This window comes from Pleurotus ostreatus (assembly GCF_014466165.1).
Source record: "Pleurotus ostreatus strain PC9 chromosome Unknown scaffold_5, whole genome shotgun sequence".
NCBI classification, from domain to species: domain Eukaryota; kingdom Fungi; phylum Basidiomycota; class Agaricomycetes; order Agaricales; family Pleurotaceae; genus Pleurotus; species Pleurotus ostreatus.
In genome coordinates this window covers 2771278-2798131 of record NW_023503160.1, presented here as the reverse complement: position 1 = coordinate 2798131, position 26854 = coordinate 2771278, and the positions used below count along the sequence as shown (strand labels likewise).

The 26854-nt window shown below is 49.8% G+C and overlaps 12 protein-coding genes across 12 annotated transcripts; 7 read left to right on the top strand and 5 right to left on the bottom strand.

The window, feature by feature from the left end:
* Positions 1–195: 195 nt before the first annotated feature.
* On the top strand, positions 196–474 carry PC9H_008038 (uncharacterized protein; the record flags this gene model as incomplete). Its single annotated transcript, XM_036777558.1, has 2 exons — positions 196–369; positions 430–474. 2 exons carry the CDS (start codon positions 196–198, stop codon positions 472–474), a joined length of 219 nt encoding a protein of 72 aa, XP_036631178.1.
* Positions 475–920: 446 nt separating this feature from the next.
* RET3 (Golgi-to-ER vesicle coat component) lies at positions 921–1702 on the bottom strand (the record flags this gene model as incomplete). The annotated part of the gene is made up of 3 exons (XM_036777557.1): positions 921–1071; positions 1148–1373; positions 1438–1702. 3 exons carry the CDS (start codon positions 1700–1702, stop codon positions 921–923), a joined length of 642 nt encoding a protein of 213 aa, XP_036631177.1.
* Positions 1703–1773: 71 nt separating this feature from the next.
* HUB1 (ubiquitin-like modifier hub1) lies at positions 1774–2171 on the top strand (the record flags this gene model as incomplete). Its single annotated transcript, XM_036777556.1, has 4 exons — positions 1774–1788; positions 1847–1877; positions 1936–2035; positions 2096–2171. The coding sequence occupies 4 exons, from the start codon at positions 1774–1776 to the stop codon at positions 2169–2171; spliced, it is 222 nt and encodes a 73-aa protein (XP_036631176.1).
* A 141-nt stretch (positions 2172–2312) lies between these two features.
* PC9H_008035 (uncharacterized protein) lies at positions 2313–3212 on the bottom strand (the record flags this gene model as incomplete). The annotated part of the gene is made up of 3 exons (XM_036777555.1): positions 2313–2428; positions 2489–2937; positions 2992–3212. The coding sequence occupies 3 exons, from the start codon at positions 3210–3212 to the stop codon at positions 2313–2315; spliced, it is 786 nt and encodes a 261-aa protein (XP_036631175.1).
* A 430-nt stretch (positions 3213–3642) lies between these two features.
* PC9H_008034 (uncharacterized protein) lies at positions 3643–5499 on the top strand (the record flags this gene model as incomplete). The annotated part of the gene is made up of 4 exons (XM_036777554.1): positions 3643–3707; positions 3761–4157; positions 4205–4277; positions 4331–5499. The coding sequence occupies 4 exons, from the start codon at positions 3643–3645 to the stop codon at positions 5497–5499; spliced, it is 1704 nt and encodes a 567-aa protein (XP_036631174.1).
* A 404-nt stretch (positions 5500–5903) lies between these two features.
* NPY1 (NADH pyrophosphatase) lies at positions 5904–7776 on the top strand (the record flags this gene model as incomplete). Its single annotated transcript, XM_036777553.1, has 7 exons — positions 5904–5914; positions 5980–6613; positions 6666–6778; positions 6830–6926; positions 6984–7127; positions 7246–7360; positions 7430–7776. The coding sequence occupies 7 exons, from the start codon at positions 5904–5906 to the stop codon at positions 7774–7776; spliced, it is 1461 nt and encodes a 486-aa protein (XP_036631173.1).
* A 1209-nt stretch (positions 7777–8985) lies between these two features.
* On the top strand, positions 8986–10572 carry PC9H_008032 (uncharacterized protein; the record flags this gene model as incomplete). The annotated part of the gene is made up of 12 exons (XM_036777552.1): positions 8986–9020; positions 9074–9131; positions 9189–9302; positions 9357–9375; positions 9425–9536; positions 9586–9637; positions 9691–9773; positions 9827–9925; positions 9977–10080; positions 10135–10290; positions 10343–10419; positions 10474–10572. 12 exons carry the CDS (start codon positions 8986–8988, stop codon positions 10570–10572), a joined length of 1008 nt encoding a protein of 335 aa, XP_036631172.1.
* A 2435-nt stretch (positions 10573–13007) lies between these two features.
* Positions 13008–17744, bottom strand: PC9H_008031 (uncharacterized protein; the record flags this gene model as incomplete). The annotated part of the gene is made up of 18 exons (XM_036777551.1): positions 13008–13560; positions 13613–13733; positions 13780–13837; positions 13900–14348; positions 14406–14569; positions 14628–14791; positions 14847–15202; positions 15252–15315; positions 15371–15429; positions 15479–15624; positions 15676–15824; positions 15877–15960; positions 16017–16290; positions 16353–16495; positions 16550–16667; positions 16718–16951; positions 16999–17119; positions 17171–17744. 18 exons carry the CDS (start codon positions 17742–17744, stop codon positions 13008–13010), a joined length of 3831 nt encoding a protein of 1276 aa, XP_036631171.1.
* A 466-nt stretch (positions 17745–18210) lies between these two features.
* PC9H_008030 (uncharacterized protein) lies at positions 18211–19475 on the bottom strand (the record flags this gene model as incomplete). The annotated part of the gene is made up of 4 exons (XM_036777550.1): positions 18211–18817; positions 18874–18957; positions 19005–19329; positions 19394–19475. 4 exons carry the CDS (start codon positions 19473–19475, stop codon positions 18211–18213), a joined length of 1098 nt encoding a protein of 365 aa, XP_036631170.1.
* Positions 19476–20002: 527 nt separating this feature from the next.
* PC9H_008029 (uncharacterized protein) lies at positions 20003–20940 on the top strand (the record flags this gene model as incomplete). Its single annotated transcript, XM_036777549.1, has 4 exons — positions 20003–20107; positions 20165–20267; positions 20320–20783; positions 20842–20940. 4 exons carry the CDS (start codon positions 20003–20005, stop codon positions 20938–20940), a joined length of 771 nt encoding a protein of 256 aa, XP_036631169.1.
* Positions 20941–21006: 66 nt separating this feature from the next.
* On the bottom strand, positions 21007–24404 carry PC9H_008028 (uncharacterized protein; the record flags this gene model as incomplete). Its single annotated transcript, XM_036777548.1, has 19 exons — positions 21007–21096; positions 21158–21195; positions 21247–21404; positions 21464–21490; positions 21545–21690; positions 21750–21787; positions 21842–21888; positions 21959–22016; positions 22070–22217; positions 22638–22719; positions 22876–22931; positions 22988–23119; positions 23183–23212; positions 23265–23314; positions 23369–23802; positions 23853–23912; positions 23969–23975; positions 24026–24176; positions 24225–24404. 19 exons carry the CDS (start codon positions 24402–24404, stop codon positions 21007–21009), a joined length of 1932 nt encoding a protein of 643 aa, XP_036631168.1.
* A 500-nt stretch (positions 24405–24904) lies between these two features.
* On the top strand, positions 24905–25807 carry PC9H_008027 (uncharacterized protein; the record flags this gene model as incomplete). Its single annotated transcript, XM_036777547.1, has 3 exons — positions 24905–25294; positions 25347–25731; positions 25782–25807. The coding sequence occupies 3 exons, from the start codon at positions 24905–24907 to the stop codon at positions 25805–25807; spliced, it is 801 nt and encodes a 266-aa protein (XP_036631167.1).
* Between the last annotated feature and the right edge of the window lie 1047 nt (positions 25808–26854).

Below are 26854 nucleotides of genomic sequence, written 5' to 3'. Positions count from 1 at the left end.
TCACATTGTGCGGTCCGGCGCCTTATGTCTCGGAGGACAATACGAAGCACCTTAAATAGGGCTCTCAATTCGGAACTTCCATCCTTTCTTCACTGAGCGACCCATCACCTTCTTGCCAAATCCTTCGAGCTTGCTCGCTGTGCCATTGGCGTCTATATCACTGCAACTGTACCACATCGCCAAGCACAACTTACAATGCGCGCTGCAATCGCCATCTACGAGCACCCAGACTACTCAGACTCTGAGGATATCAAGCTTGAGGCGAAGGGAGTCTTGTGCGCTGCAGTCGGCGCTTTGACGTTGGCGGTAGCGGGGACCATAGCAGTCTACCGCTTCTCTGATGTTGGCAAGCTCAAGGCTATGAGGTGGGTACGTCGTACACTATGCTTCGCGGTTGTTCCGCTTGCTGATTGTAATCGCCTATGGTAGTTCGTCGCACTAATGTCCCCGTCGACCTCATTGCTCCTTCCTTGATGCCTATCACCATCAGTGCGGCAATTTGCTTCCGTCACGATCAACACGCACACAATCACACGCATCCATTCCATGTCAGCTGTACAGACAGCAAGTACAGCCTGCTACAGTAGCCGGTCCAACGTGGCAGCACCATTTCTTCTCTTTCTTGCATATTCTTTCGGTGTAAGATTTCCTATCGTATATGTTTGTATTATCATTGTAGTATCCAGGATGCCAGCCTTCACGACATTACTATAATCTATGCACTTCCGAATCGGTTTCAACTTTGTGACGTACTGTATTTCAAATCATTCTTATCGCGGCCGCCAATTACGACAGTCTACAGCAAAGGGTGTGTGCAGGTGTGCATGTGGAAGCGAGAGTGATACGGATAAAGTGCAAGTGCCAGCGAGACGAAGCGTCAAAGCGATCGGCGGTAGGAAGGAACAAGCGGAACGACACGGCTACAACTGGCCCATCCTTTGCTGCATTTTCTCCTTCACCGTCTGGTACGCATTCATTATGGTTTGCTCGTTGATAATGATCTCCGTTGTGTCGGGTCTCGGACGGCTGACGCGGGACGCTATTGCCGTAGCATCGGTGTCGACGATAATACTAAAGGGCGATATAAATATTCAGCAAACGTTGTTGAATCTTTGTGGGGCGTAGATATCACGGAAGCAACACGCACCCGTCATCAATCGTTTCGTCAAGGCAAAGCAACACGAGATCCAAGTTCTCCAGCACTCCCCGCTTCTCCAGTTGGTTCCTCAGCAGCATTTGCAGAGCGTCCGTGAGCGCCGAAAGCGCAGACGAGATCATAAGCTCGTTCTCCGAAGGTCCAGCAATGAAATATAGTATTAGATCCAATGAGTGCCGGTACACCGCGAGATGCCCGTCATACAGGATAATATCGCCTGGTGAACGAGTTCAGCACACGTTATGGCGCGCCCAATGCGACGCAAGGAGAGGGCTACTGACCTCCGGGTTTCTTGGTCTTCTGCCATAGCCCCTTCTCGAAGGCTTTTTGTTCTTTGAGCGTCGAGAGACCCTTGGGCTCGCCTTGCGGATGGCTCTTTGGGCGGTAGTATTTTGCGAGAACGCGGTGCCCTTCGGTGTCGAGGACGATGAACGCGGTTATAGTGTACAGGGAGAGATTCATGGTCTGCGTGTCACTACTAGAAGGCCTGGGCGCCAATGGGTTATGCTGTTGTTTGTGAGTGCTTGATATGGACGGTATCGGCATCGAAATTATTATGGAAACTCTAGCGATCAGTGGATATCACTCTGAGTCAATCCACAACTAGTGTGCGTGAAATGGCCCTCATCGAGGTAAGTACTACCGGTACTTGCAATATACCCGCCTGTACTGATCCATATGATATGATAGGTGATTGCGAATGACCGTCTGGGACGCAAAGGTACGCAGGACATTGGAATCGGAGTGAGCCTACCCCTGACATCGGTCTTGTCTGCCAGTTCGAGTAAAGTGCAGCCCCGACGACACGGTGGGCGACTTGAAGAAGCTTATTGCCGCGCAGACGGGTACGGACTGGACGAAGATCCAGCTGAAGAAATGGTGAGTATCTGCGATCGAAGATGGACCTCCACGGTTGGCTCACCCTGATCTGATCTGCAGGTATACGATCTACAAAGATCATATCACTCTGGGCGACTATGAGATTAATGATGGTATGAGCCTGGAGATGTACTGAGTCGTAGTGGTGTTTGGCGAAGAACAATTGTAACTTTATCATATTATAATTGAACCTTTGAATCAGTGCTCAAACTCATACCTGAGTACTAGCAATTGGGTATGAATAATTGCAACGATTGGAATGGAAAATTTCAAATATTTAAACGTCCGAAGCAGGTATCGTAACTCGTAAGTGGTCCGTCAGATTTCGTGGATGTAAATCAATAGCTATGACTATGATGAGAATGGTGATGATTGTAATGATCATGATCGTGTCTGCAGGATAGATCAGTCAAAGTCGAGAGTTATTTGGAAGGGGGACTCGCCTTCGCACACCGCAACAATAACAACTCCTCGCAGACAAGAATATCACAGCCAACCACGAGCATACCACAGCGCCAAGCACCATCCATACCCCATTCCCAAACTCCACAATCAGCGATGTCCCTCCAATCATGTCATTGACGTTATCGCGCGTAGCAATGACCAAAGCCAAATCGATAGCGAGAACCACGGTAGCGAGGATGGAGCTAACGATGGAGAGAATGAGGGCGAATATAGCGGAGCAGTGGGAGCCGAGGAAGAGGGCAGACAGGAAGCAGAGACAGCTGAGTGCTGCCGCTATGGGGTGAAGGACGAGGACGACGAGCAGGCCGTGCAGCACTGCATCTGCAAGCGCAGTGTTGATTCCCACTAGACTGAGAAGAGAGTCGGGAATGTCGTAGCCGAGCTGGGGGCCAATGCAAGTCCCCCGGTTCGTGAAGATGCCTGGCGCATTCAATGTACTGTGGGATGTCAGCACTGCAATCCCCCTGCACGTAAAGAAAGTTGTACGTTACCTTGACGCACATACGCCCCACACCCCAAACCTCAGCTCCGTCGCGGCGCTCGTCAATGGCAAGGCAGAAACATCTGCCTTGACACTGATGAGATACACGGCCTTTACTATTGGTAGCGAAATCGCGACAAGAAGCAGCAATATGAAGGCGGCGAGAAGCAAGAAAAAAGAGATTGAGGACACGACTTTGTGTCGGGCTAGCGGTCGGTGCTCGCGCTTCATCGTGGTATTTGGCTAGCGGGGGGACAAGCGGGCAATGGTGCCAACAATTTCTCGTAAGGGAAAGACCACTTGTACTGCCTGCGACGGGCCAGGATTTGATGGAAAAATGACAAGGATGAAAGGCCGTTCATGCTACGGTTCGATGAAGGTGCTAAATCCAAATTTGGAAAGACCCTCCCGCAACCAAGCAAGGCACTTTTGGATATGCATCAAATTCTTCAGTGAGACTGGGTCGCAGGCTGAAGTTGGGCTGCAGTAAAAAGTGATGGGAGTCGCAAAGGCGTCGATCTCTGTAAATGAGAAGCAGTCTTGATTTTAGGAAATTCATGAATTCGACGAGCGAGAAATTATTTGGTTCGGGGATTCAAAGCAAACAAAACGTGCGCCACTTGGGTCGTTAAGCGCCCGATTAGCGTTGCGTCCGCCCATCATGACCACAACCCTGCACCGAATTTTGGCAATTGCTGCCTTATTTCTCGTTGCAGCCGCGGACGAGTGAGCCATCCAGTGTCCATCCTCGACGATCCAGTAACTGACACATTCGCCAGGTCATCTACTAGGGACCCTTATCTGGACTACAAGCCAGCCTTCGCAAGCTCACTTCCGGTGCAGATTCTCCTGACGGGGATTGTGCTCACTTTGGTCGCGGTTCTGTTCATCCATCTCATATTCACTGCGCAGTACCATTGGCCGCTCGCGCCAGTCAACTATGTGCTCCAGATTTCGGGGGTCACCACGCTACTCATCTCACTGATCGCTACACTTCACGTCGTGCTCTCGGCCACACTGGATGAGTCCAAGAACTGGCCGTACATGCTGAGTTACATCGCGGTGGATGTCCCCCCATCTGATTCTTCGATGTCCGAAGAACATGGCAAGGAATGGACGACAGCTGAGAAAGCTACATGGATGGTCATGAACGCTTCTACATCGGGGCTTATCCAGGTATGTGCTATCTATGCCTCGTTCCCTCGGTGCTAAACATGGCGTAGATTACACACATCCAATTCTTGACGCTTCTCTATCCTTCTCGACTGGAGGGGAGGTTGATATTCCTCTTACTGGGTGAGTCCAGGTCAGGCGCCAAGCCGGGACTGCTGACAGTGTATATCCTCCAGGCCCCTTGGCAATACTATCCGCTGTAATGCAACTTCTCCCGATCCATGGAAGTGAAGCCGTTCTCGAAGTCGCGTCAGCTGTTCGGAACGTCTGCAATGCCACGCTATCGCTACTCTTTACGGCCGCATTATTTATATGGGGTCTGCTGGTCAACCGGAAACAAGCATGGCGCACTGACGGGGGGACAGCTGCTTTTGGGGCTGCTGCCCTATTATTAGCTGTTGCGAGTACCGCGTTGACCTTCCTTTATGTCCCACGCGAAGAAGAGTATGTTTGGCTTCCCGGCCTCATGTGGGCTATCATCCTTTGGCAGAGCTTCTTAGGGTGGTGGTGGTGGGTTGGAGCCGGAAGTGCTGGTGCGATGAACGGATGGGACGGGATGGAAGAGGAGATGATACGCCGAGAGAAACGGGAAAAACGACGCAAGGCTAAATTGGAACGTAGGAAGGAGAGGAGCGAGCGGGCGAAGCTTGTCTTACGAGGTGTGGCAGGTGCTTTCGGCAAAAATACGGAATACGGAGAGGAAAGTCGTGGACGACATGGGCGTCGGGGAGGAGGTCAACGAACATCGCGCTCAGGATCTCGTTCCGGATCGCCGTCCTCTCCGACTTCACCGCCAGATACGCGATCACGAGGATTATCGTCTGCATCGACAACATCCGTCTCAACCACCCCTACATACGCTACCCTCCCTAACATACTCCCTTCCTTCATCCACCAGTGGTACGCCTCGCTTAGCAAAGCGCATGTCGCCGCAGCACGAAAACAAGCGGCTGAGCGGGCTGAACGGATACGCGAGTTGGATCGCAGTGGTAGTCGGCGGCGGACTGCCAATAGGCACAAAAACCCTGGCTGGGGATTAGGCAGCTTCGGTTGGAGGACTCGAACGCAGCATCAAGAGGACGACACGGAGCTTGATGAAAACAGAATCCCTCACGAAACTCGACGGAGTATAGATCATAGCGATGGCGAAGATGGCCCACAAAAGAGACGCAATGCTGGTCGACGGGAGATGGATGACAGAAATGAGTTCCCTCCTTTTCGTGGTGACAATTCGACGCCGGCACACAACGACCAGCAACCAGCATCGTCAGATCGGAGACAACAGTCCCTCTGGTGGTGGGGTCCGCTAAGTCGTTGGCGGTTGCAGGACTCTACAGTGTACTAGTGCTCAGATATCAGGTTCGTGTCGCTCTCGACTGTATTATATAGCATTCATCTTTCCGCCATTTACTCCTCCATATGTATATATCTTGCTGCAATCGTCTTTTAGATGTCTGCGTCGGCACAATATGTCAGCATCCTCGCGAAATCGCGGCTGACCCACTTCGCCACTAATCCTGTTCTCATGATTGGGTGACTTCAGTTTCATCGGCCATACTGTTGCCATCATCCGCGATGAGATGGGAGATTATTTGTATTCGCTGACAAATGGCACTCGGTTCGGGTTCTGACCCTCCTGTAGGCTACAACAGTACTACTAGTAGTAGCCCCGACCCACCCTAGAGTTGATCACTTTCTTTCCTTTCGACATCCTTCAAGATACTTCGCAACATTGCCAATTCGTTTAGAATGGCTGAACAGTACGTTTCGATTGTCCTGGTCAAGGTTGCGATTGCATTACTGATCAGTATGTTTGGAATTCTAGACATGTAAACATGTTCAGCGGTTCACCGTTGAACCGGCTTTCATGGTTGCGATCGTCTCATCTGTTCTTGAATGCAGTATTACCCCTACCAACTACGCGCTGGCTCCTATTCAATGCAGGGCAACCCCTCATTTCCACGAAATCGGACCCGAGTGGGAAAGGAGAACGAAGATTGGCGTATTTGGCTACCCAAGATGTCACCCCACTACTGGGCGCTGAGCCGTACTTTGGGCAGGCGCAGAGCGAGGGAGAGCTTGTGCCGGTCATTCAGCCTGATGCATCTGGTCATGCCCCCGAATCACCCTTAGATGCCGTACGACACCGAGGCTTACCATTAGTCTTCCTGGGATTGAAGGAAACTCATATGGGGAGCGGTGCCTTACCTTCGTCTGATTTCAAGGATCCAGAACCGGCGGTCGCTAATCTCAAAGGGACTCCATACTTTGCTATGGACGTTGCTGACGCAGATGAAGGCACTGTGCAACGCGTTTTGGATGAAGCAGGGAATCGTAACTCAGAGGGCTTGAAGTATACATGGTCTGAGCCTAGATCAGTCATTGGTTTTATGGATGCATTCGACGCGGCCGTGTATGCGGGGGGACGCAGCATGGTAGACTGGAACTACAGGAACAAGGTGAGTTGTGTGATGATGCTCTTCGCAATATGCCGTTCCTACTAGTAATCAGTTCTGCCCTGGCTGCGGATCGCCGAACTACTCGCAGTGGGGCGGATGGAAGCTCTCTTGCATGACACTTCTGCCATGGGTTGACACGCCAGGACGCAAGCCATGTCTGACTGTGTAAGTTAACGCCATTCATTACATCTGTCGGTGGCTGACCGTCTATTCTAGCAAGGGCCTCCATAACTTCACCCACCCCCGCACTGATCCTGTCGTCATTATGGCAGTGATTGACGAAACTGGGGAAAGAATCTTGCTGGGACGCAATGTATGTTGTTGTCAAGCCTTATCATGAGACGCCCGTTTGACTGATTGGGATTGACAGAGGAAATTCCCCGGCAAGTTCTACTCTGCCTTGGCCGGTTTCATAGAGCCTGGAGAATCATTTGAAGATGCCGTCGTCCGCGAAATGTGGGAGGAGGCTGGTGTCCAAGTTTGGAATGTGACATACCACTCCGGGCAACCTTGGGTGAGTGTTTCACATCTTCCCGTCGGGTTGCTACGCTCCCTCCCACTCCCTCCATGCTCACCACCCATCCCGACTCCACATTGTTCCCCGTGTTAATTTACTTTGATTTATTATATAGCCCTACCCTGCCAACTTGATGGTCGGATACTACGCCCGAGCTGACTCTTCAAAGCCGATTCGCGTTGACCTGGATAACGAGCTAGAAGGTGGGGCAATCGGTTTCACTCCCAGATGTCATGTTCTGACTCTTTCTGTTAACTACCGGACATGCATGCATCGCATGGCACCCTCGGCGACTATAGACGCTAGATGGTATACTCGGGATGAGATCATCGCTGTATTCAATCATCCAACGGGGACTGGACTTACTGCCCGGGACAACAAGGCAATCAACGACAGAATAGATAATAGGGATAACCGCGCGCCGGCTGCGAATCGTGCTGAGATGCCTGATGCTTGGGCCAACAACCCGGGATCTACTCTAGCATCAAAACCCACCCCAGCTGAGGTCAATCCACCGAGCGGTAATGAGCCTCCCTTCAAGATGCCTCCCGAAACCGCGATCGCCGGCGTGCTTATACGGGACTGGGCCTTCGGAAAGGTTTCATTCGATAATATTGACATACCAGTCCAGAAGGGAAGCTTGTAATGGAAGATGATTATTGCACTCGGAGAACATGTGGAGACGTCAAGTATGTTCGTATTTTATTTTCAACATTTGCGCTTGAAGATGTCAAGGTCACGCAAGAGCTCAGTTGACTTTGTATCCCCAAAGACGAATCAGACCATACGATGATATCGAGGATTGAGGGTAATCCACTCCGATGTAGCGTGTGCGCTGCCACCCTGTGGCTTTATCTTCATCAACCTCCTTTTGATGACCATGAACCCCTTCGCGTTCATGCCCGGGCATCGGAGCGGAACCACTGTGCCCTTTGGAATCAGTCCTCTCATCCAAAAAGGCGAAGTGTCCGTCGGGAAAGTCCTGGGTGGTATTTCATATGGAATATACCATAAGCTGGGAGCAGGATATGAGAGGATCTACCAGTATGTTTTTTTCGTATCTCTTTTCTTTCCAGGAGGTTTGCATTAGAGGCGCTTCTCTTCAGACTTCTGTTTACCTAGCCTCGGTCCCTTGTACCTGAGCCTACAGGCGTCCTGAATGATCCCGGTGTGGTTCATCCACTCTCCACCATTGCTTTCACGCTGACGAGTTGGCGAAAGTTGCCCGTATCTGGCCAACGTAGTTCGACGTTTCATAGTCGACTCCGTAGGTAACCACCAGGAATATCAGTCGAGTATCCACCGCTCCCTGTGTTCTCCATGGGGTCAACGCACCAATCCCTGAATGTCAGCGCTTTCAGCCACCACAATCACCTAATCAGGAACCCACCAAATAATTCCAAATATACTCTGGTGTGTATATCATTTGGGTAGGTACCGGTACGTGTTGTAAATTTTGACATTCTGCATTGACCAGGGCTACATCTCTGCAATAGATATCGAGCCGCAGTATACTCCTATGCTGTACTACTCGCAGACAAGCCCGTCGCGACTCGGAGGAATGATTTTATTTCCCTTCCATTTTGTTGACATGACCCATGTGCTCGAGAGCCGTTTCCATGTTTCTGTGACACAATCATTTGAACAAGACAGCGATGCACGAACTTGTTCGAATCGCTTGATTTTCGTTCCGTCCGAACCCTGAAACTCTGATCAGCTTGGCTTCCTCTAGGGTCCAATCTTGATGTCTCCTGCATTTGGGTCAACTCGGGCGTATATATATGTGGACGCTGCCGGCATCGATACCTTACTCCCTCTATACTCTTTGCCTTGACGGTAGTATCACGACCTGAAGATGAGCGCCAATGGCATGCTTGAGAAAGTCCTTGCGTGAGTAGTTGGTACTTTCCTTCGCTTCATACCCGCTGAGCAACCCTACCTAGTCCCCTCCTCGTAGGAAATTGGATCAACAGCTTCCTATTCATGTGGGAGATACTACAAGTTGGTCCACACTCTCCCCATCGCTGTTCAGGCGACTCAATATTGTCCCTTACCCAGGTGATCTCTTACTTCAAGCATTACGAGGACCCCATCTTCCTCAGACTTGTCGTCATTACTGCCTTCACGGTTGATACCTGGAGTACAATCAACAGTTTTATTATGGTGTACTTGGTTCGTTTCCCGACTTCTTTCCCGCTGGAATTTTCCCTGATCAAGTATTGATAGTATCACGTCACACATTGGGGTATGCATTTCTGACCACGTCTACGGCAGCGATATTGAGCAATCCCCAGGTTCAATCACATACATTCTGATTCAACATTGGCCCCTCCCTGTCAGTGTTCTGACCGTCAGCATCACGACTAGTATCGTACAGGCCTTCTTGATCTACCGATATTACGGGATGTAAGCATTGATTCAGCCGCGTATTGATTCTCCATCTCACGGCGCCCAGATCGAAGAGATGGACATTCACCGTCTTCCTGATCATCGTGTTGCTGGGTTCGGTCAGTGACTTTTGATACGTCTACGTAGTTGAGTCTGACGTCCATTCTATCAGATCACAGGCGGCATAGGAACAACAATCGGGCTGTTCCAGTTCGTACCATTTGGTATCTCGCAGACGGCCAACAACTTCATTAAGTGAGATAATAATCATTCTATTTCGCGTGCGTTACTGATGGCGGGAAACGCAGGCTTTGGCTGACAGCGACTTCTGCGTGTGGCATTTTCGTTGCCGGAGGTCTGGTCTACGAATTGAGCAGGGTCAGGACGGCCTTCAAGTCGACGCGAGTGTATGTCATATTCATCCCCTCTACCCGAAGCTCTCTAATGATTCAATACAGTCTCGTACGACGACTTGTCTTCAACGCCATTCAGGCGGGATTGGCTCCCGCGATTGTCTGCACCATCACCTTGGGTGTATACCTCCATGACCCTCTAAGCAACGGTGAGTTCTACTTTCTCCCTTGAAGGATTTATCACTGATCGGTGCTGTCATTAGTGGGAATGGGCATCGTATTGTGTGCAGGGCGGATATACTCTCTCACCATGTTATGGAATCTGAACATGCGACGCCGCAATAAGGCCACAACAAGTAGCGGCCAGACACCCGGAGCACCTGGGGATCTATCCGACTCGCTGCAATTGACAGGCATTCGTGAGTATACCAACCGTTCCTTTCCTTGAATTCTTCTCATCATTTCAATCAGACATTCACCGCACTGCCATTGTCCAAATCGACGAAAACAAAGTAACGCAGACGAAATCGTATGACGACAGTAGCAATGTACGCTCCCTGCTTCACCTCCATCGTTGCTCACAACTAACCCATCGTCCGCAGAGCCCTCGAGAAGGCAATGACGATATAGAGAAGAGAGAAGCAAGTTACGAAGCCCCACAGCTTGAGTCACGAATTCTGTTCCCACCACCGTCATCATAGTCGGTCACGATCTGTATAAGTAAACGGACTTTGTGCACGTCACATTTATAAATTATTACATTCGTTCGGACAATAATCTGCTTTATATTAGTAGTAGCACCACCATCGTTATAATCCCCACAGCATAGCATTGATACCAGCACACTTGTAGCGTTTGCAGATCTTAATATATCCAATATACACCACTGCCATAGAACCCTCTGCGAGTTGGACGAGGGGTAGATCAAATCTCAAGTCATATGAGCCCGAAGTAAAGGAGGGTGGTCGAGGCTAGAATGGAACTTATGTCTCGTGGTGAGCCGAATGATGATAGGGCGCCGTTTTCTTGACTATCGGACAGAGCCTATATATGTAGTGTATACCGTGAATTAGGCACTAGGCGAAATGACATATTGTAGGGAAAAAGCTTACGACGTTGCTATCTGGACAGCCGTTGACGCATCCCATGTTATGATTGCTTGCAACAGCCACCGCTAGTTTTGGGTCGATGGGTTCTGGTGAGGGGTCGGGTGTCGGCGAAGATGTAACTTTGATTACGCGCGAGAAGTCAGATTGACGGAATAATGGACCATGTGCTAGGAACATACCATGGCTCGTGGCCAAGCATAGAGTTAAGGTTAAAAGGAAGGTGATGGACTGCATGGTCGGATAGACAAGGGTCGGGGAGGGTATTTAGATGGACGAAGAATGTAGATGGGACGGGTATAAATGCAGGGACTTTTCGTTGGGACGCCAGGTCTAAGGGAAAGAAATGATAACGACCGTCTTAAGTACCACTCATGACATTATGAAAGTACAAGGCCATTTGTCGAAGCAACGAAACGCCCGCTAAATACAAGCCGAGGCGGGTTTATCGCTAATGAAGATTACAACAGCAATATAATTACAAGGCATTTGTGTTACAAATAACGTTGTGGTCGGTTAGTGGCTAGCCGACGAGAGCTCATTCAAGCACATTCGCAACCCTTGTTCGTGCTCGCACAGCTACAATTGCTGCCTTTGCCGTTGCAGGAACACTGCCAAAAATTGTCAGTCACGATTTAGTACTGAGGCAGGGGTGACGATATATACCTTATCGGAGTGGGCTTTGTTCGCGCACTGGCTGCAGTTGCATTCGTTCTTTGGGCAGGCGCACCCAGTCCCAGAGGGACCACAGGCTCTGAGGCGAGTAATCAGCTATCGACGACAAGGCAAGCGCGACAATTGACATACCCGCAGTTGCTTTGGCAAGTACAAGTGTTGGCCATGGTAGTAGTAGAAGTTTGGTGTCGATTACTTCGGTTGAAATCGACTGGAGCCAACGGGGGGTGAACTGGGGTTGTATTTATACCTCGAGCATGCCGTCTCGGCGCAGCAAACTGGAGCAGGCATATCTCGATATGACATCAACCAGCATCTCTTGCGTTTGAGGGGCTTTTGGAGCCGATGCTGGGCGCATTGCGGATGGTTCCAAGATAACCACGAGATATGTCACGGTATGATTGCAAGTAGATTGAGCTAAACTCTGATAATGAAATAGCACCTGGCGTTGAGTCCAAAGGCGGGTAGAGCCTAAATGGCGATTGAGCTAAAGAGACATGATAGTTTCGGGGTTACTATTCAGTTTGTAGTTCGTAGAACAGATGACCTAGACGTTCTGAATAACGGACCTTAAGGTGGCAGGTCAAAATAGGAGCTCTCCGAGGAGGATACGAGGCAGCCGAACTCCTGAATTTGCTGAACAGGGAATAGCGGAACTCAGTTGCGAATTCCGTTGAATGGTGAAGAATTCTGGCAGACCATGGGGAGACACGAGCAAACTTTGAAATTTGAGGGCGCGATCCTAAATGTATCTGCCTTGAAAGAAAGGTAAGAATAATGATCAGGATGGGTAGTGTTACGGCCCATGGGTCCTCTCATCTCCCCGCTGAGGCTTGTGCGACAAGTGTAGATGGTGAGTAGTGGCTTAGCGATGGTAAGTCAACGTAGCCGTCCCGCGCGACGTGTGTGTATGAAATCAGATATTGCTCGTGGTGAGGAATATATTGGTGGACAGTACATCAAAATACAGTGTCGATGGTTTAAGAAAGATAATATCAAATGGGGAGCTCGCACATGATGGAGGGACGTGCTTCGCCATCGAAACACACCAGATGAAAGTATGGTGAATGTATTCAGATTACTTTCTCCGGTACTTTTCGGCTCAATATTGGAAAAGTATTGATCAAGAATTTCCTTATTTGGCAAGTTCCGCTCAACTAATACCAAGCCAGAAAGTACTAGAGAAAATAAACGGTTTACTTTCACCTTATTTTTACCGATTCTAGCTTAAATAGCTTAAATGGATCAGTGCACGGTATGAAAGACACTGCGGCGAGTATAGAAACTTGCTGCCGTAAAGGCTACTAAACAAAGCAACGTCCTGGACTTGAAAGCCACCATATATAAACCTATCGTCATGTACATGGAAGTATGAAGATTGTTGCAATCCCATCCCGTGCAGGATCTGCTCCACGACTAGCCCTCGCCTGCGGCTCTTCGACACCCTGTTCGCCCCTACGGTCCAAAGCAACATTAATAATCTTAATGGTCTCTCCCTCGGTCTCGATTTCCGCGTTCGGTCCACCAATACCTTGCGCGCTGGCAATGGCCTTGCGTCTATCTATGACCTTGATTCGAGGTATCTTCACGTAGCCGCATTCCAACGGTATCAGTTTCCATGTAATCTTCTCTTCGCTGCCTGGCATCAAGATAGGAAGACGGGCGCTCCGTGCGCCCGCGACAACGAAGCCGTCTGATGGATCAGGTTCAAGTTGCACGAATATGTTCGCAGAACGGGTTGGATGGTTATTGCGGATGCTCAGCGTTACGGGAACTGGCGTGTGGAGTTGCCCCGTTGGAGGTGCAGACATTAGAGCGACCAATTCCTCCCTGGGCGGTCGTAAGAATGGTAGAGGGATGATGGTGGTCGAAGTTGGTTGAGCTACAATGTCTTGGGATGATTGCGACCTAGAGATGAGGAATGAGTGATGCAGGTGAGCTAGCGAGCAGGTTGACCTACCGATGCCAACGTATCACATACTCCCCAGGACCATCTATGCTCTCAAGCTCGTGCTCCATTTCTCTCGGTATTATCATGCTAACTTGGCGTGTATCCGATATCTCGTCGCCGGGCATGTATTCTAGCATCATAAGTAGATTGCCAAACGAAGAGATTTTTAGACATACCTCCTCGAAAAGTATTCGCGTCATCGAAGGTGCCTAAGATCCTTGCGCGTACATTGTTCTAGGTTTATTCAATGCGTAAGCAACTCATAAGCTTGAAAAAAGAAGTAATCCGGCACGTACTTTACGAACAAGGTCCAGCGATTCGATCGTCAAGGGCCACGGGCCAATGAACTCTACATTCAAGCAAACAACAGCCTCACCACCCGAGCTACTATCCCAATAATCACTCTCGAACGTCCGTAAGTCAGCTAACCCAGCTGGTCCAGCTATACTGTGCCGATATGATATACCGTAAGAGTATTTGAACGGAGCCACGGTGGGGATCGCTATGGTTTGCAGCATTTCACTAAGATCTACTAGTCTGGAATCTCCTTCTGCATCCGATTCGTCCTGCCAATGCTTAGCTGGGGGCTTCGATTGGATAGAGACATCGACCAGCCTGTCGCCTGGCGCTCCGGTGCTGACTACATGCAAGACCTTGACCGCGGAAACTCCAGGTGAAAGCGTGCCAAACTGAACGTTTCTAATCAGGCCAGAAGACTGTTCCCCGTCGACTGAAATGGAGCTGACTGTCGATGGAGATTGACTGAGGATAAGGTTCGAGGAGAAAATAAGGATATACGAACTGGCATCATCAATTTCTGCGGGTTGAAGTAAGACGTCCATAACGATATCCAGTGCCTTGTCATCTGAGTTGGTCACCTCGATTGGAATAGGATAACTCTCATCTAGATACGCTGGGGCTTGATGGGACAGCGTCATCACTACATTGTGGGGCCGATACTTCACGCTGTACGATAGGCTTCGGTTAGCTAACCATGGGGATGATGGCATGGGCGACAGCTTACACGACTGATGAACACTCGACCCGTTGAATTTGGATGTATTTCAGGGGCTGTGTAGAACAAAGCCAATGAGGCGCCTTGGGAGACGACGCCCGAGAGACCTTGGGTTCAAACGGTACGACAATCGACCAGCTCCCTTCTTGCAATTCAAGGACAAGTTTTGTGACCTAAACGACGATATTCATTAGTAGGAACAGACGTGAAATCGCAACATCCACTAACGTGGTAGGTTCCCGGGGCAGAAGACAGTATGCTTCCAGCTATTGTCAGCGTACTACCTTTCCCCCATCGCAAATGCCCGGAGACCACTGTTTCGTCCGTCTCAGAGGACGAATCCAATTCCTGGTTCGCAATGGTACCGATGTCTATTCTCGCAATGTTCCCAGAAAGCGTTCCCTCCTCGGCTCCTCCATCGTGTTTGATCACGACTGGATTGATGCTTCCGGAAAAGTGAATAGTCAACGAACTAATGGGTAGCTCTGATATATCGACGTTCGATGGAGCGCTGAGTGAGAGCTGGAATGCCGCGGATTCATCGACTTTGACTTCGGGCAACCAAAATACCATCTGGGTATCGACTAGACATAGAAATCAATCCAAGCCACCCGGACCGCACAGTGATCTTACATATCGGCTGGGATTCTGGGAGGTCTACAACCAGGGCCTGATCTTCGGTCGACGGAACACTGCTCTACGCAAGGCATCAGAACGGGTTGGCGGAAGGCATACGATACTGGAATGTATACCCGCAGAATTGCCACCAAATCCTCCTGCAAGCTCGTAGGCTCTTCCGAATCGGTGACGTCTAGGCCGCGAATCAACGAAAATAGCAGCTTTAAGTCGTGTGTTCATACCGTATCCCATCATTTCTATGAGCAATTTGACGCTGAGCTCGACGTCCTCTAAACGCTGAGCACAAGAGTACCATGTCGAGAGCAATGGCCGTAGCATAGACCCCCATTTCTCCCTACGATAGGTTCGCGCAATGCGTTCGAAGAAACTAGGCTCTAGGAGATTAGTGCCAGTCGTGAGACATTGGGGCCAAGCTCACCGAACTGCCATGTCGAACTTCCCCGAGTCATAATACGTCTGGGCTATTCGATACGCTATCCATAAGGTGAGTCGGCCCTGGCTTTGCGCCTTCGGTGTTGACGTAGATGTCGCGTATTTCTTGAACAACTCGTAGGACTTCGTGTACAACTGTCGAAATGCTGAGAATGTCAGCGCTTCAAAACACTTAACTCAAAGACACTAATCTTGCCTCAAGGATGATAACATAATGGTCCACCTTCTTTTCGTTCGTAAAACCGGGAGTGGCAGTCAACTGCTGGTTCAGCTTGGTTCAACCGTATCTTGAGTATCGATCGTATCCGCCGAGGAGGAAAAATTCACCTCTGCTTCAAGAGCTATTTGGAACTTATCTCGCCTCAGCTCCGTGCATTTCGCTGCCATGTAATAATAAAATCCGGGATGTTGCAATGCGTGACTCGGATTGAGACCCAGTGACCTCAAGGCATCGTACTCGACGCCCCTGATGGTCGTCACGGATGATTGAAGCTGAGATGCTGCTAAAGCTGCGGTGGAGGGTGGCGGAGCAGGCTTGTGTACAGGAATGGCGAGTGTGGTCCGCGTTCCTTGTTCGAGAAGCTCGGCTAATACACGATGCCTGTTGGATGGTAGATGGTGTACGATGGTAGAACGAAATATTCTGGACAATAAGATACTCACTGTCTCGCCATCCAGCTCCAGTATTCAAACGTCTCTTCGCCTATACCCCAGCCCCTAGAGAAGTCCCCAAATTTCCGCATGTGAGTAGTGTGATGGGACAATGCTAAGGCATGCTCGTTGTTGTACAGGTAGAGCTTCGTGATCTAGTCGACGGTTGTAAACTCGTATCGCTGGAGAGAGAACTCGTCTTTCCGTACCTTGATGTTGATACAATCAGACAAGACCTTCGCCTCTGCCCATCTCTTCGTTCGTGGAGGGAGAATAACAGTTGATCCAAACATGATTACGAGCATGTCGTACGCATCTTGGTAGTGTCTGAGGGCTGGTGAGCAGAATTATGCGGGGTGACGTTTGAATGCCCGTACTTAAGAGCAACTTCATCTTCCCCTCTAAACTCTGCGAAACACGCCATTTTGTATTCATATCGGACGGTCCATCCTTCTGAACGCAGCGGACGCGGTAGATTAATATTTCCAATGGGAGAGACTGGATTGGGATATGAAGAGATAGTATGCGAGTGACGATTGCGTTTCCTTCTCACCCGTTTGGAATGCGTGGTGTAGTATTCCAAAGCAGGCTCATACAATGCCTGCTGGAGGCTTTGGGATATAAGCACGGAGCTTGATTCGATCACGAACCTACTCACCTGGTAATGAAGTCACCCAACTCGGCGGGGCTCACCGGGCTCAGCACGAACAAGGCAGCACGCGAGTCAAGACCGCTTTGTCTTCGTATATAGGTCAACCGATGGTCTAACGCTGGGTCATCTTTATAACAAGTTTGATTCAGAAGACTAATCTCATACAATTCAAGCTGACCTAACATCCGCCTCGTCGCCATTAGTACAACGGTGAGTTTGATTCCACGCTCGTTCGTGGTCTTCTTGCGCAGAGCCACCTCTGCGGATAGTTCTGCGTCCCGCCGTCGCTCCTCCTGCTCGCGTTCGCGTTCTCGATCGAAGTCTGGGGGGTCCAGAGGTGATTTCGGGTTGTGTACTGGGGACTCGTACAGCCGCAGAAACATGACAAACACCGACGGAATCATCGTAGTGTGTTTTCTCACCCATATCGGCGCGATGAGTCCGTCTGGATGCAAGGGCGAAGTTGGTGTCAGAGGTGATAGAGGTGAATGAGCAGCCGAATATTGGGGATCCTCAAGGGGTACCGTCTTTCGAGGAGGGAATCTAGCTTCCTTGTCGACTACAATGACTTGAAATGTCTTCGTTTTCTCAGGTTGCCAGACAGCGACCTTTCGTTGGGCGAGCAAGGCTTCTCGTAATCTACTTGCCAGAACGGAGAAAGGATCCTGAGGAGATGCATTTGGCGCGTCCAACCCCGTCGCGAACATCACAGGCGCCAGCTGGGCAAGGAGTTCTGGAGGATAAGAGTTCATCGCCGAAAGTATCGCGCTCGATTGCGAACGAGCAAGCTGTGCGCTGCCGGACTGACTGTGAGGATGGATGTATGGTTGTGACTGAGTTATCGTGGTCTATTAGGAGAGGCACGTGCCCCCTATCCCTACATGCACTCTGTTGCACGACGCCCACTGCAGGAAACTCCTTCCACACAAACAGTCGGGCCTCAGCGCTCAGCTCCCACCAGAGCCAGGGATACCTACCCATCACACCACTCGCCATGGCTCTTTCTGATAACCAAGCCAATCTTCCTCTGCCTAACCCTCCCTCAGACACGTTGTAGGTGGAACTATTCTACCAATTCCTTAACGGAGACCAACATGCCTGAGGGTGCTTAGATGACTCGCTGCGTCAGACAACTGCCAACATTTCCTATTAATGGAAAAGACTGCCTGCCGTGACATGTACCTTGTGGATAATAGACACCAATACAAACAGCTCTTGCTATTGTTTGCCACCTCCAAATTCAAAGGGACTCTGTGGGTCAGCTTCGTATAAATAGAGCATTGCATTATTGACTTCTTGGTCTGGAAAGAAATATGCCTGGAGCTTTCCATCCACACAATCGACGTCAACTGGATTGGTAGTCAAGAGCCAACCATTCTCACTTTGGAGCATTATGGGCACTTCTAGCCGTGGAACCATTGTTTCCATATCGATGACGGCTAGTCCGCCGATATTCACGCCCCCGAAGGATGCAAGGCCCCCGCAGAACATGTGGGGCTTGTTACCAAACCGTTTGATGCGCCCGAGGAACTTGCAGTCTTGGTAGTCAACGAAGTAGGAGGGATTTCGAACCAGACTTCCGAATGGGGTGAACGATGGGTATGCATGGCTGTCTATTTTGTGAAGGTCTATGGATGTCGCATTTCGCGACCCCCAGTTCAGACTGGTCACTGTGCCCGTGTCGGTGTTGTGAACCGGGCCGCCAGTGTGGTCGGCGAAGTGCGCAATACGGATGTGATGCAACGTTAAGGGATCAATCCTGACCAGCGTAGAAGTTGAGTTCGGTCGATATTGCGCGATGTTGGCCCAGATATATCGCCCATCGCTGCGAGCAGAGGTCAGTATCTTAGTGGATCAACTAAATGAATATCAAGGACATACTAATCAATACCGCCGTTATGATACTCCAGTGAACCAACCTCGTTCAGTGCAGCTCGGGCGATGTGTCTACCTTGTCCGTCGATGCTGTACAAACTTTGAGATACACCCTTTCGCAAAACAGAACAACCCACATTGTCATAAGTCCTAGCCCGACGCCAGGTGTACGGTCCGTTCCATCGACGACCTCGGGAAACTTCACAGTCCTCTCGTAGTATTCGTTGTGACTGACGAAGTATCTGTCCTCCCCGATCCTCACAATCCCCTCAGGCTCAACGAAGCTTCCGAAGTCGATCTTCTTGACCAAGGTCCACGTAGTCGTACGGCCAATGTTGACGAATGCAGACACGATGCATTCACCCTTGCTAACGGCAAAGGGGGCTGGAAGGGGTTGAGGAGCGAAAGCTACGCCAGATCGGAATATAGTTATGTTTACAGATGCAGTGGCACCTGGTTCAACTAGAACCGGATGGCATGTTGATCAAACCACTCCCTTCCGTGTGTGAGTGAACGTGAAACGCACCAGTCGTTGAGGGGGTTTCACTACCTACTGTTACGCTCAAACAGACGGCCAAAATGCTCAATCCGATAAAATACCGCTTCATAACACAGGGAGAAATTGCAATCCATCGCCCGGAGTGCTTTTAAGGCGTCAAGTCAATCTCGTGTTGATGCAAAGAAGCAAGTATTTGTCTTCTTATTCCACAGGTGCGGTGCTATTGACCACGAACCCATCACAACACTTAACAGAAACCCGCGTGCGATCCCGATGCTGTGGGAAGCGACCCCCAAAGAACGATCCTGGAAGCATGGAGCAATTGAACGTTGGTTCTGAACGCGATTCCATTGGAGTGAATGACTTTTTAGCGTGGTGTCCAAGTGTTGAAGCTAGGGAACGGGCCAAAAGTCGAAAACGAGTTGGGAGGACGTGATCAAGATCCAATCGCGAGATTCATAAACTCCTTTCTATCGCGACAGGGGAAACAGTAGGGGTGAACAAACCCACACCGTCGACTCTCATGTCTGATCACGCCATCCTGGACTGGAGAGCAAGCTTACAAACATGGGGATGATGGAACATATATAGGACAATGGTGGACACTCACGCTAACCTGGTTCACGTACTAACATCATGAGTCTCCCCGACGAACGCTTCCACCCTAACGCAACAGGACTCGCCGCCGAGACAGTGGCGAAACACCAAGATCCTCAAGATTTAGTATTCTACGCAGGATGGGTAAATAGCTTCACTGATTTTGCGCTGCAAGCTAATCATGAGCACTCGCGTATCTAGTTTTGTCCATTTGTTCAGCGAAGCTGGATTGCGCTGGAGGAGAGAGGCATACCATATCAATATAAAGAAGTAAATCCGTACAAGAAGGAAAAGCACTTTCTGGGTACGACGTGATTCACCTCTCTACGAACTCGATCTCAATGCAGAATGCACAGCGATCAATCCCAAGGGATTAGTCCCAGCTGTCGAGTATAAGGGAGTCGCCCTATACGAATCGCTTGTGCTAAACGAGCTGTTCGAAGACGCATTCCCAAACTATACTCCAAGCTTACTTCCAGCCGACCCCATTGCACGAGCACAAGGACGTATAGCTATAGATCACCTCTCTAAAACGTTCCTCCCCGCATTCTTTCGCTTGCTTCAATCCCAAGAGGTGGAAAAGCAAGAAGCCGCGAAAAATGATGTGTACGAAGCCCTGCGGACGTTCGCGAAGCAAATCAAGGGTCCATATTTCTTCGGAGAGCAGTTTAGCTTGGTAGATGCAGCGATCGCCCCATGGGTTGTGAGGGATTACATTGTCATCGAGCACAGAAGGTTTAAGCGTGACGAAGTGAGCGATGCATGGAAGAAGTACGCGGAGGTAATCGAGAAGAGAGATAGCGTTTTGAAGACTTCTAGCGTGAGCCCTGTCTTTTCGTATCCTTTGTGCCACGTACAAGATATTAATAAACACTTAGGACAAGGAACACTATACCGAGATTTATGGTCGGTACCTTCGGGACGAAGCTCAGAGCGAGGCAGCCAAAGCAACTCGGGCAGGTCGGGTTATTCCATGAACCATTGGTGAACGAAGAATTGTAAACCAATAATACTTGTACAACACAAACTCCAGACGTATCGAACTAGTGGTTTATAGCAACGTTGTATGAATCCGTGATGAGGTTGGCCTGGCCAACGAACGGCTCGGTTCCGGCCTGGATCGACTGAACGAACTACACGACATGCGTCTACGTCAACCATGTTTTTCTCCCTTGGAAGCATGACCGGGCTTACCTGCGTAGGAGCGACACCCTGGTTGGCGATGATGTATTCTGAACCTCGATGAGCGCCATCCCTTGACCAAGTGAGAACAGAAGACATACTAAAGAAATCGTTCAAGTCGACGTTGAAGTTGGTGATATCCCCAGTTGTGCTAACGAAGGAGAGAACCTGCCAGTTGGCGTTCGGCCCTCTCCAGAGGTTCCAGGTGTGTCCAGCGACGTTCACGTTACTCTGGATCTGACTGCCTACGGGCTGGATTCTACATAATTCTTTACGTCAACTGCCTGAGACTGGACATGGTCTGAGGAACGGTATTACCCTCCCTTCCCGGACAGCCATATCATTCTAGGCCAGTTCATTCCGAGTTATAGTGCAGCAGAAGCATCGGAGACGACTCACATCTCGAAGGAAGATGCACTTGAAGCCGGGGTTCCAGACGATGGCACACCAGTCCAAATGTCATAGGCAACGTCCGCTCTGATCCCACTCGATTGGGTCTCGTAATGCCAGTTCCAGGTCGTGGGCGCCGACTTCACATTTTGAAGCTGCAAGCGTTCAGGCGGGGTTAGTCTCAGCGAAAAAGAGCAGAAACTGAAGGGGTGACCTGGACGCCCTTGGCCGTTGTCGACTCTACGTTAGCATCTATTTGGTGGAATGTGAGTGAACACGTTAGCTGGAGGATTGGAGAATGCTAACAGCTCTTAACGTTGTTGGGCCCGTTCGCCCAAGTATAGGCCGTCGACCTGCAGCGGTACAGTTCAATGTTTAGCTCACAATACGTGGCCCCGCTGACAAAGGAAAGTGTTGCTTTACCATGATACACCGTTTCCGGAGCTAATCAGAGTCGAATTCTGGTTCCCCACTCCCGATGCTTTTATGGGCGGTTTAGTCCAGCACGAGACTAAATGCTACGAAGAGACTCACCGCGGCCCCACAGATTCTGGCAGAGGGTGAAGGACCCGGCCGGAATGCAGTCGAATGGACCAGCTATTGTCTGAGCCGTCGGTGCAGCAAGCACTGCGCTGATGCATGATACAGCCAAGATCAATTGTTGCAGCATGATCGACTTGTTCTACGTGCAAAGATTGAGAAACAATCCAGATATCTTACCGAATGCATTCACGTCGATGTCACTTTTATGTCGGAAAGGGAGTTCGGTTTAGCCACGACGAAGTTGTTCGAAATTCTCCCGCAAATCATGAGGCGGCATCATGTTCGTGGTTTAGGCGAGATACTACCGCTAGGCGAGTGAGTGTATTTAAAGAAGGTTGGGAAGAAGCTACACATTCGCCATCGTAGGCCGTATGGTGGTCATGGAGTTGAATTGGAGACTGACAGAGAAGTCTCCGCTTGATATAACTATCACGCCGACCCCCGAATATGTTCCAGACAAGGACCCCAGGCGTACGACTCCGAGTTGTACGGTCGGGTTACTCAGAGCTTGCTCGGTCAATCTTCGACTACATGAGACGAGGTGTGGGGGCGTACTCACCAGATCGGACGCGTATTCACGATACAAGCTGAGGAGGAAGTTCAGTCGTCCGGTGCTCCTTGGTTTAGCATTGTGCTGTGGGCTAGGAAGAGTATTCTTGTCCGAAACGAGAATGTACTTGCGAACGTGTTATAGCTTCAATAATATAATTTACGCCGATGAAGTATCGTCACTATCTACAGGATGGAAAACCCGAAAGAAATGTCTGAAAACGAAGATAGGCAAAAGCAATAATCACCTCTCCCAATCATCGTCATATTTGTAACAAAAAGGCGGCTCGCTGATATTAAAAACCTAGACAAGAAAAGACACTGAGCGCGCATGGAAGCCCGAAGGGGAGTAAGACTCACTGCACCTATAGGTACGGGAGCAGATATTCGATCGAACATCATTATGTGCTCTGTGGACGCATTTGGAGTGTAATCCTTCCAGTTGGTTGCGTTCGGGTAGAGTTTAGGATGTAAGGGCGCTCCAGCGAAAGCCTGAAGTACAACAAAAAGATGGATAACGATGAGCGGCAAAGGTATGAAGAACGTAAAGCGCACATTGAAGTTCTCTGGATGGAGATTCTGCCACTTCGTTCGTAATATTAGCCGATGACGACGCGGTAGACAGCATGAAACTTACGTTGACCCATATCCGGTCGACTTGACCATGGTGGAGCCAGAAAATCGGATCTAAGTGATGGTGCAAGTTAGCCAAAGTGGTAGGTTCCGACGCAATGCTCTTACCGTTGGACGTAAAGCTCCCGCATTCGTCGGTGTCCATTATCATGGGGCACGTCCCCATCAAGTCTCCGCCCACAAAATTGTGGACTTGGTTGTGGACTTTCGTCATACGATGCTGAAACATGTAGTAATCGCCCGGTTCCGTCTGTTTCATGATATTGTTGATATTGTGACGCGTGAGGCTCAGATTCCGGGCAACATTGGAAAGACCGTGTTCGTATGGATAAAGGGAGAAGTTGCGGCGGAGGATATGGGGAATCGGGAAGGAGAGCATGACGGGAGTTTGGCTAGCCATAGAAAACGCCCCCGTTTCGACTGTGCAATCTGACGTTGGTGTGGAATAGCAGTCGCCTCCGCCACCGAGTCCATGCTCTGGATCGGGGTCAAAGACTGGGGCTTTCGTAAGATCTTCTGTGTCAAGCGACCAGTCCCAGTATCTGCAGATGCATCGTGTCAGCTGTGTTCGCGCGAAACCACGACTACTCACGGCATAGGCCCCGTATATCCGCACGAATCACGTAACCTCATCTCGAACATCCACAATATCCTAATGAGGGGAAGCTGAGTATTCATTTGTTATAATACGACTAGAGATGGACAAACCAGCGATCTGAAAGCAAATCAGTTCAAATGCACTATGATGATGATGGGAGGACATACGCCACGGCAAAAAGTTGGGTGTTACATGAGCGGTCTTGTCAAGCTCAGCATGAGCATACGAGAAGTCTTCGTATAGGGATGGGTGAAGCTTGGTCATGAGGGTTTTCTGATGGGCGAACGATAGTCGTTGATGGCGAATAGAGTGTAGACACTGTATGATATCAGAGAGCTGACCAATGCGCAAATCCAAGGAACTCACCTTGACGCTGTCTACCCAACTAGCCCTTTCTTCCTTCGAAAGTGTACGCCACTCGCGCCGCACAGTGAACGACTCGCACTGTTCACTAACTTTGTGATGGTCCGCCCGGCCGTAAGTAAGCAGTAACAATGGTACGAAAAGGAAAATAAAAGGTCGCCCAAGCGCTGCCTTAAGCACCATGGCGAAGGACGAGGACAGTGGGTACGAAGTGGTGGATTGAAGGAGACTGTAGACGGCGGGCGTTCTTAGGCCTGGCAGAGCCGCCACGCCTGACGTCCATCATGCTCGGGGTGACAAGCATTCCAATAAGACGATGTGCCGCGAACCGAGATTGTGGGACGAAAGCTGGAATGACACTCGGACAAACCCTGAAGGCACCTTGCGCCGTCGGGAGTCGGTATTCCAAATCAGGTAACTGTTGCGCGCCAGGATTTTCCTTTCCACGCGCCTGGACTTGATACCACTGCGCAACGCTCACGTCTTCCTTTTGTCCGTTTGACTGGCTCGGTATTGTAACAACAAATTTGGGCCTCGATTCACGCGTACTCTGAGCATATGCATACCAGTGTGCCGGGTTACTACGCCGAACGTGCAAGATGTCACGTAACTAATCGCCAGCGTACATCACACTGGACCAAGCAATGTAGAGCGCCGTCTCTTCGTCGTACTCAACTACCTCCATGACACTGCACTATACCGACAAGGATGAGGAGCGTATGCCCCTCACGTCCCCCACTGATACCGACAGTCAAGACCAAGGCACACTATATGAATCGCCCAACGCTGACGGTCCCCCATATTTGCTTTGGGCTTGCCTGTTAGTGGCAGTTCTATCGACTTTCAATGTTGTCTTGCTTCCCTTTTCGCTCCACGGCGCGCTCCCCCTAACACCCCAGGAGCTCGAGAATCTGCCGTATGTCGATCAACGGATGGGGCTGAACCGCCTTGCCGCATTCGCGCCTTCTACGCAAACGTACTATCGCTCTCAGCCAGACCAAATTGCTCGACTGAATGGCAAGTACAAAAACGCTGTTTATGGTACAGGAACGCAGGTCGTTTTCTCCACCACGGTATGTCAAAGCAACCCCTCAATACACTATGACTGACCTTCGTGTTACGCAGGACGTCACGTTGATGAGATTTGTAGTGCCTCCACACGGAGGATATATGTGCAACGTAGCTTGGTACCCTCCCCAACACAACACAATGCACGGTCGAACGAAAGTCTTGGAAACAGAAGGCGACGTTTCTCAAATAGAAGTATGGTCCGTCATTGCCTTCAACTCCTCCATCCCTCTTCCCAAGCTCGATCTGGACACCATGTCATGGGGCGACCGCCCAATTCGTGGCGAACTCCTTGGCACGCTCAATCTTAATTCAACCCCGAACGCTACGACAGTCGATTTCGCTTGCCCATTCAGCGACATGGTATTAATAGTGGAGTTGAGGTGCTTGATTCCAAGGTGTTATGTCAAGTTCAACCAAATTCCGGCAATTCCTGCATACGGTATGTTTGACTACGTCGTGTAAATACTCTATGCTCATCTGAGAGACTAGGATTTGAACTCGTCAGACATGCATAAATCCCGCTAGTGCGCGTTATGCTATTGAATTCTTTAAAGTCGTTCTCTCGATGTCGCTATCATACACCGGTTGATATTCCACTATTTTGTCCCATCAAGTCGCTTCATAGTTGGTTCTAAAATTCTAAAGCAAGACCAAGGCGCCCGTAGCCGTCTCTTCTCGCCTCATTTGAACATACCTCTCGTGATAGTCATTACTTATTTATCCCAGGCTCAATGTCATTGATGTTTTTCGGTTAAAGCGTGTCTCACTTCGTCTTGTGAAATGAGTTTCTTCGCCCCGCATTCGATGTCTACGCTCGTGCAGCCCATCAACGTTCGTGGACCGTGTGTAAGTTCCCTTTCCACGATGCTGAAAGTATCAATACCTTGGGTGTCTCACTATGCAACCCGACCAGATCTAAGTCCTCTGCGGGTCAGACAAATAGTATTTAAGAACTTCAATACCGAGTCACATTGGCGGATGGACCGGTCATTTCTCTTGCCTCTACTCTGGCGATCGTCATTTATTTAGGTGCAGGATTCTCTTCCGCTACTTTCAGCATGTTGTCGCAAGAGAGTACATACTGCAAAATGATGCTCTGTTAAACAAGTAGGTGAAATGTGACCGTGACATACTTTACAACAGCGTGCAAGCAGCGTGGCCCATGAACGGCATGTTGTTTGTTCATTATCCCTAAGCTTTGCCGATAGAGATATATACTTTCGCAATACACAAGTGTCATAGACTCAAATCCTAGCCTGAAGTCTCTAAGCTTTGCTGCAACTACAGAACCGCGACCAACTCATTCGTCCACTAATTACTCGAGAAGTTGTGTAGCAGAAAACCTGGAAGACCCCCGAAGCTAGTAAAGAGGATGACGATGATGTTAGTATCGAAGTCTCATGATCACGCAAGAGTTTTTCGCGTCAAGTTTTTCATTCTATCCAAATGATACAAATCTGTGTACAACACTATCCGTCTCGAGAATTATAAGTAAGTAGTATGCAGTGAATATAGAACTTTTAAGCCGGCCCCAGGCTAAAAGGTGGTGGTATCGTGGTATC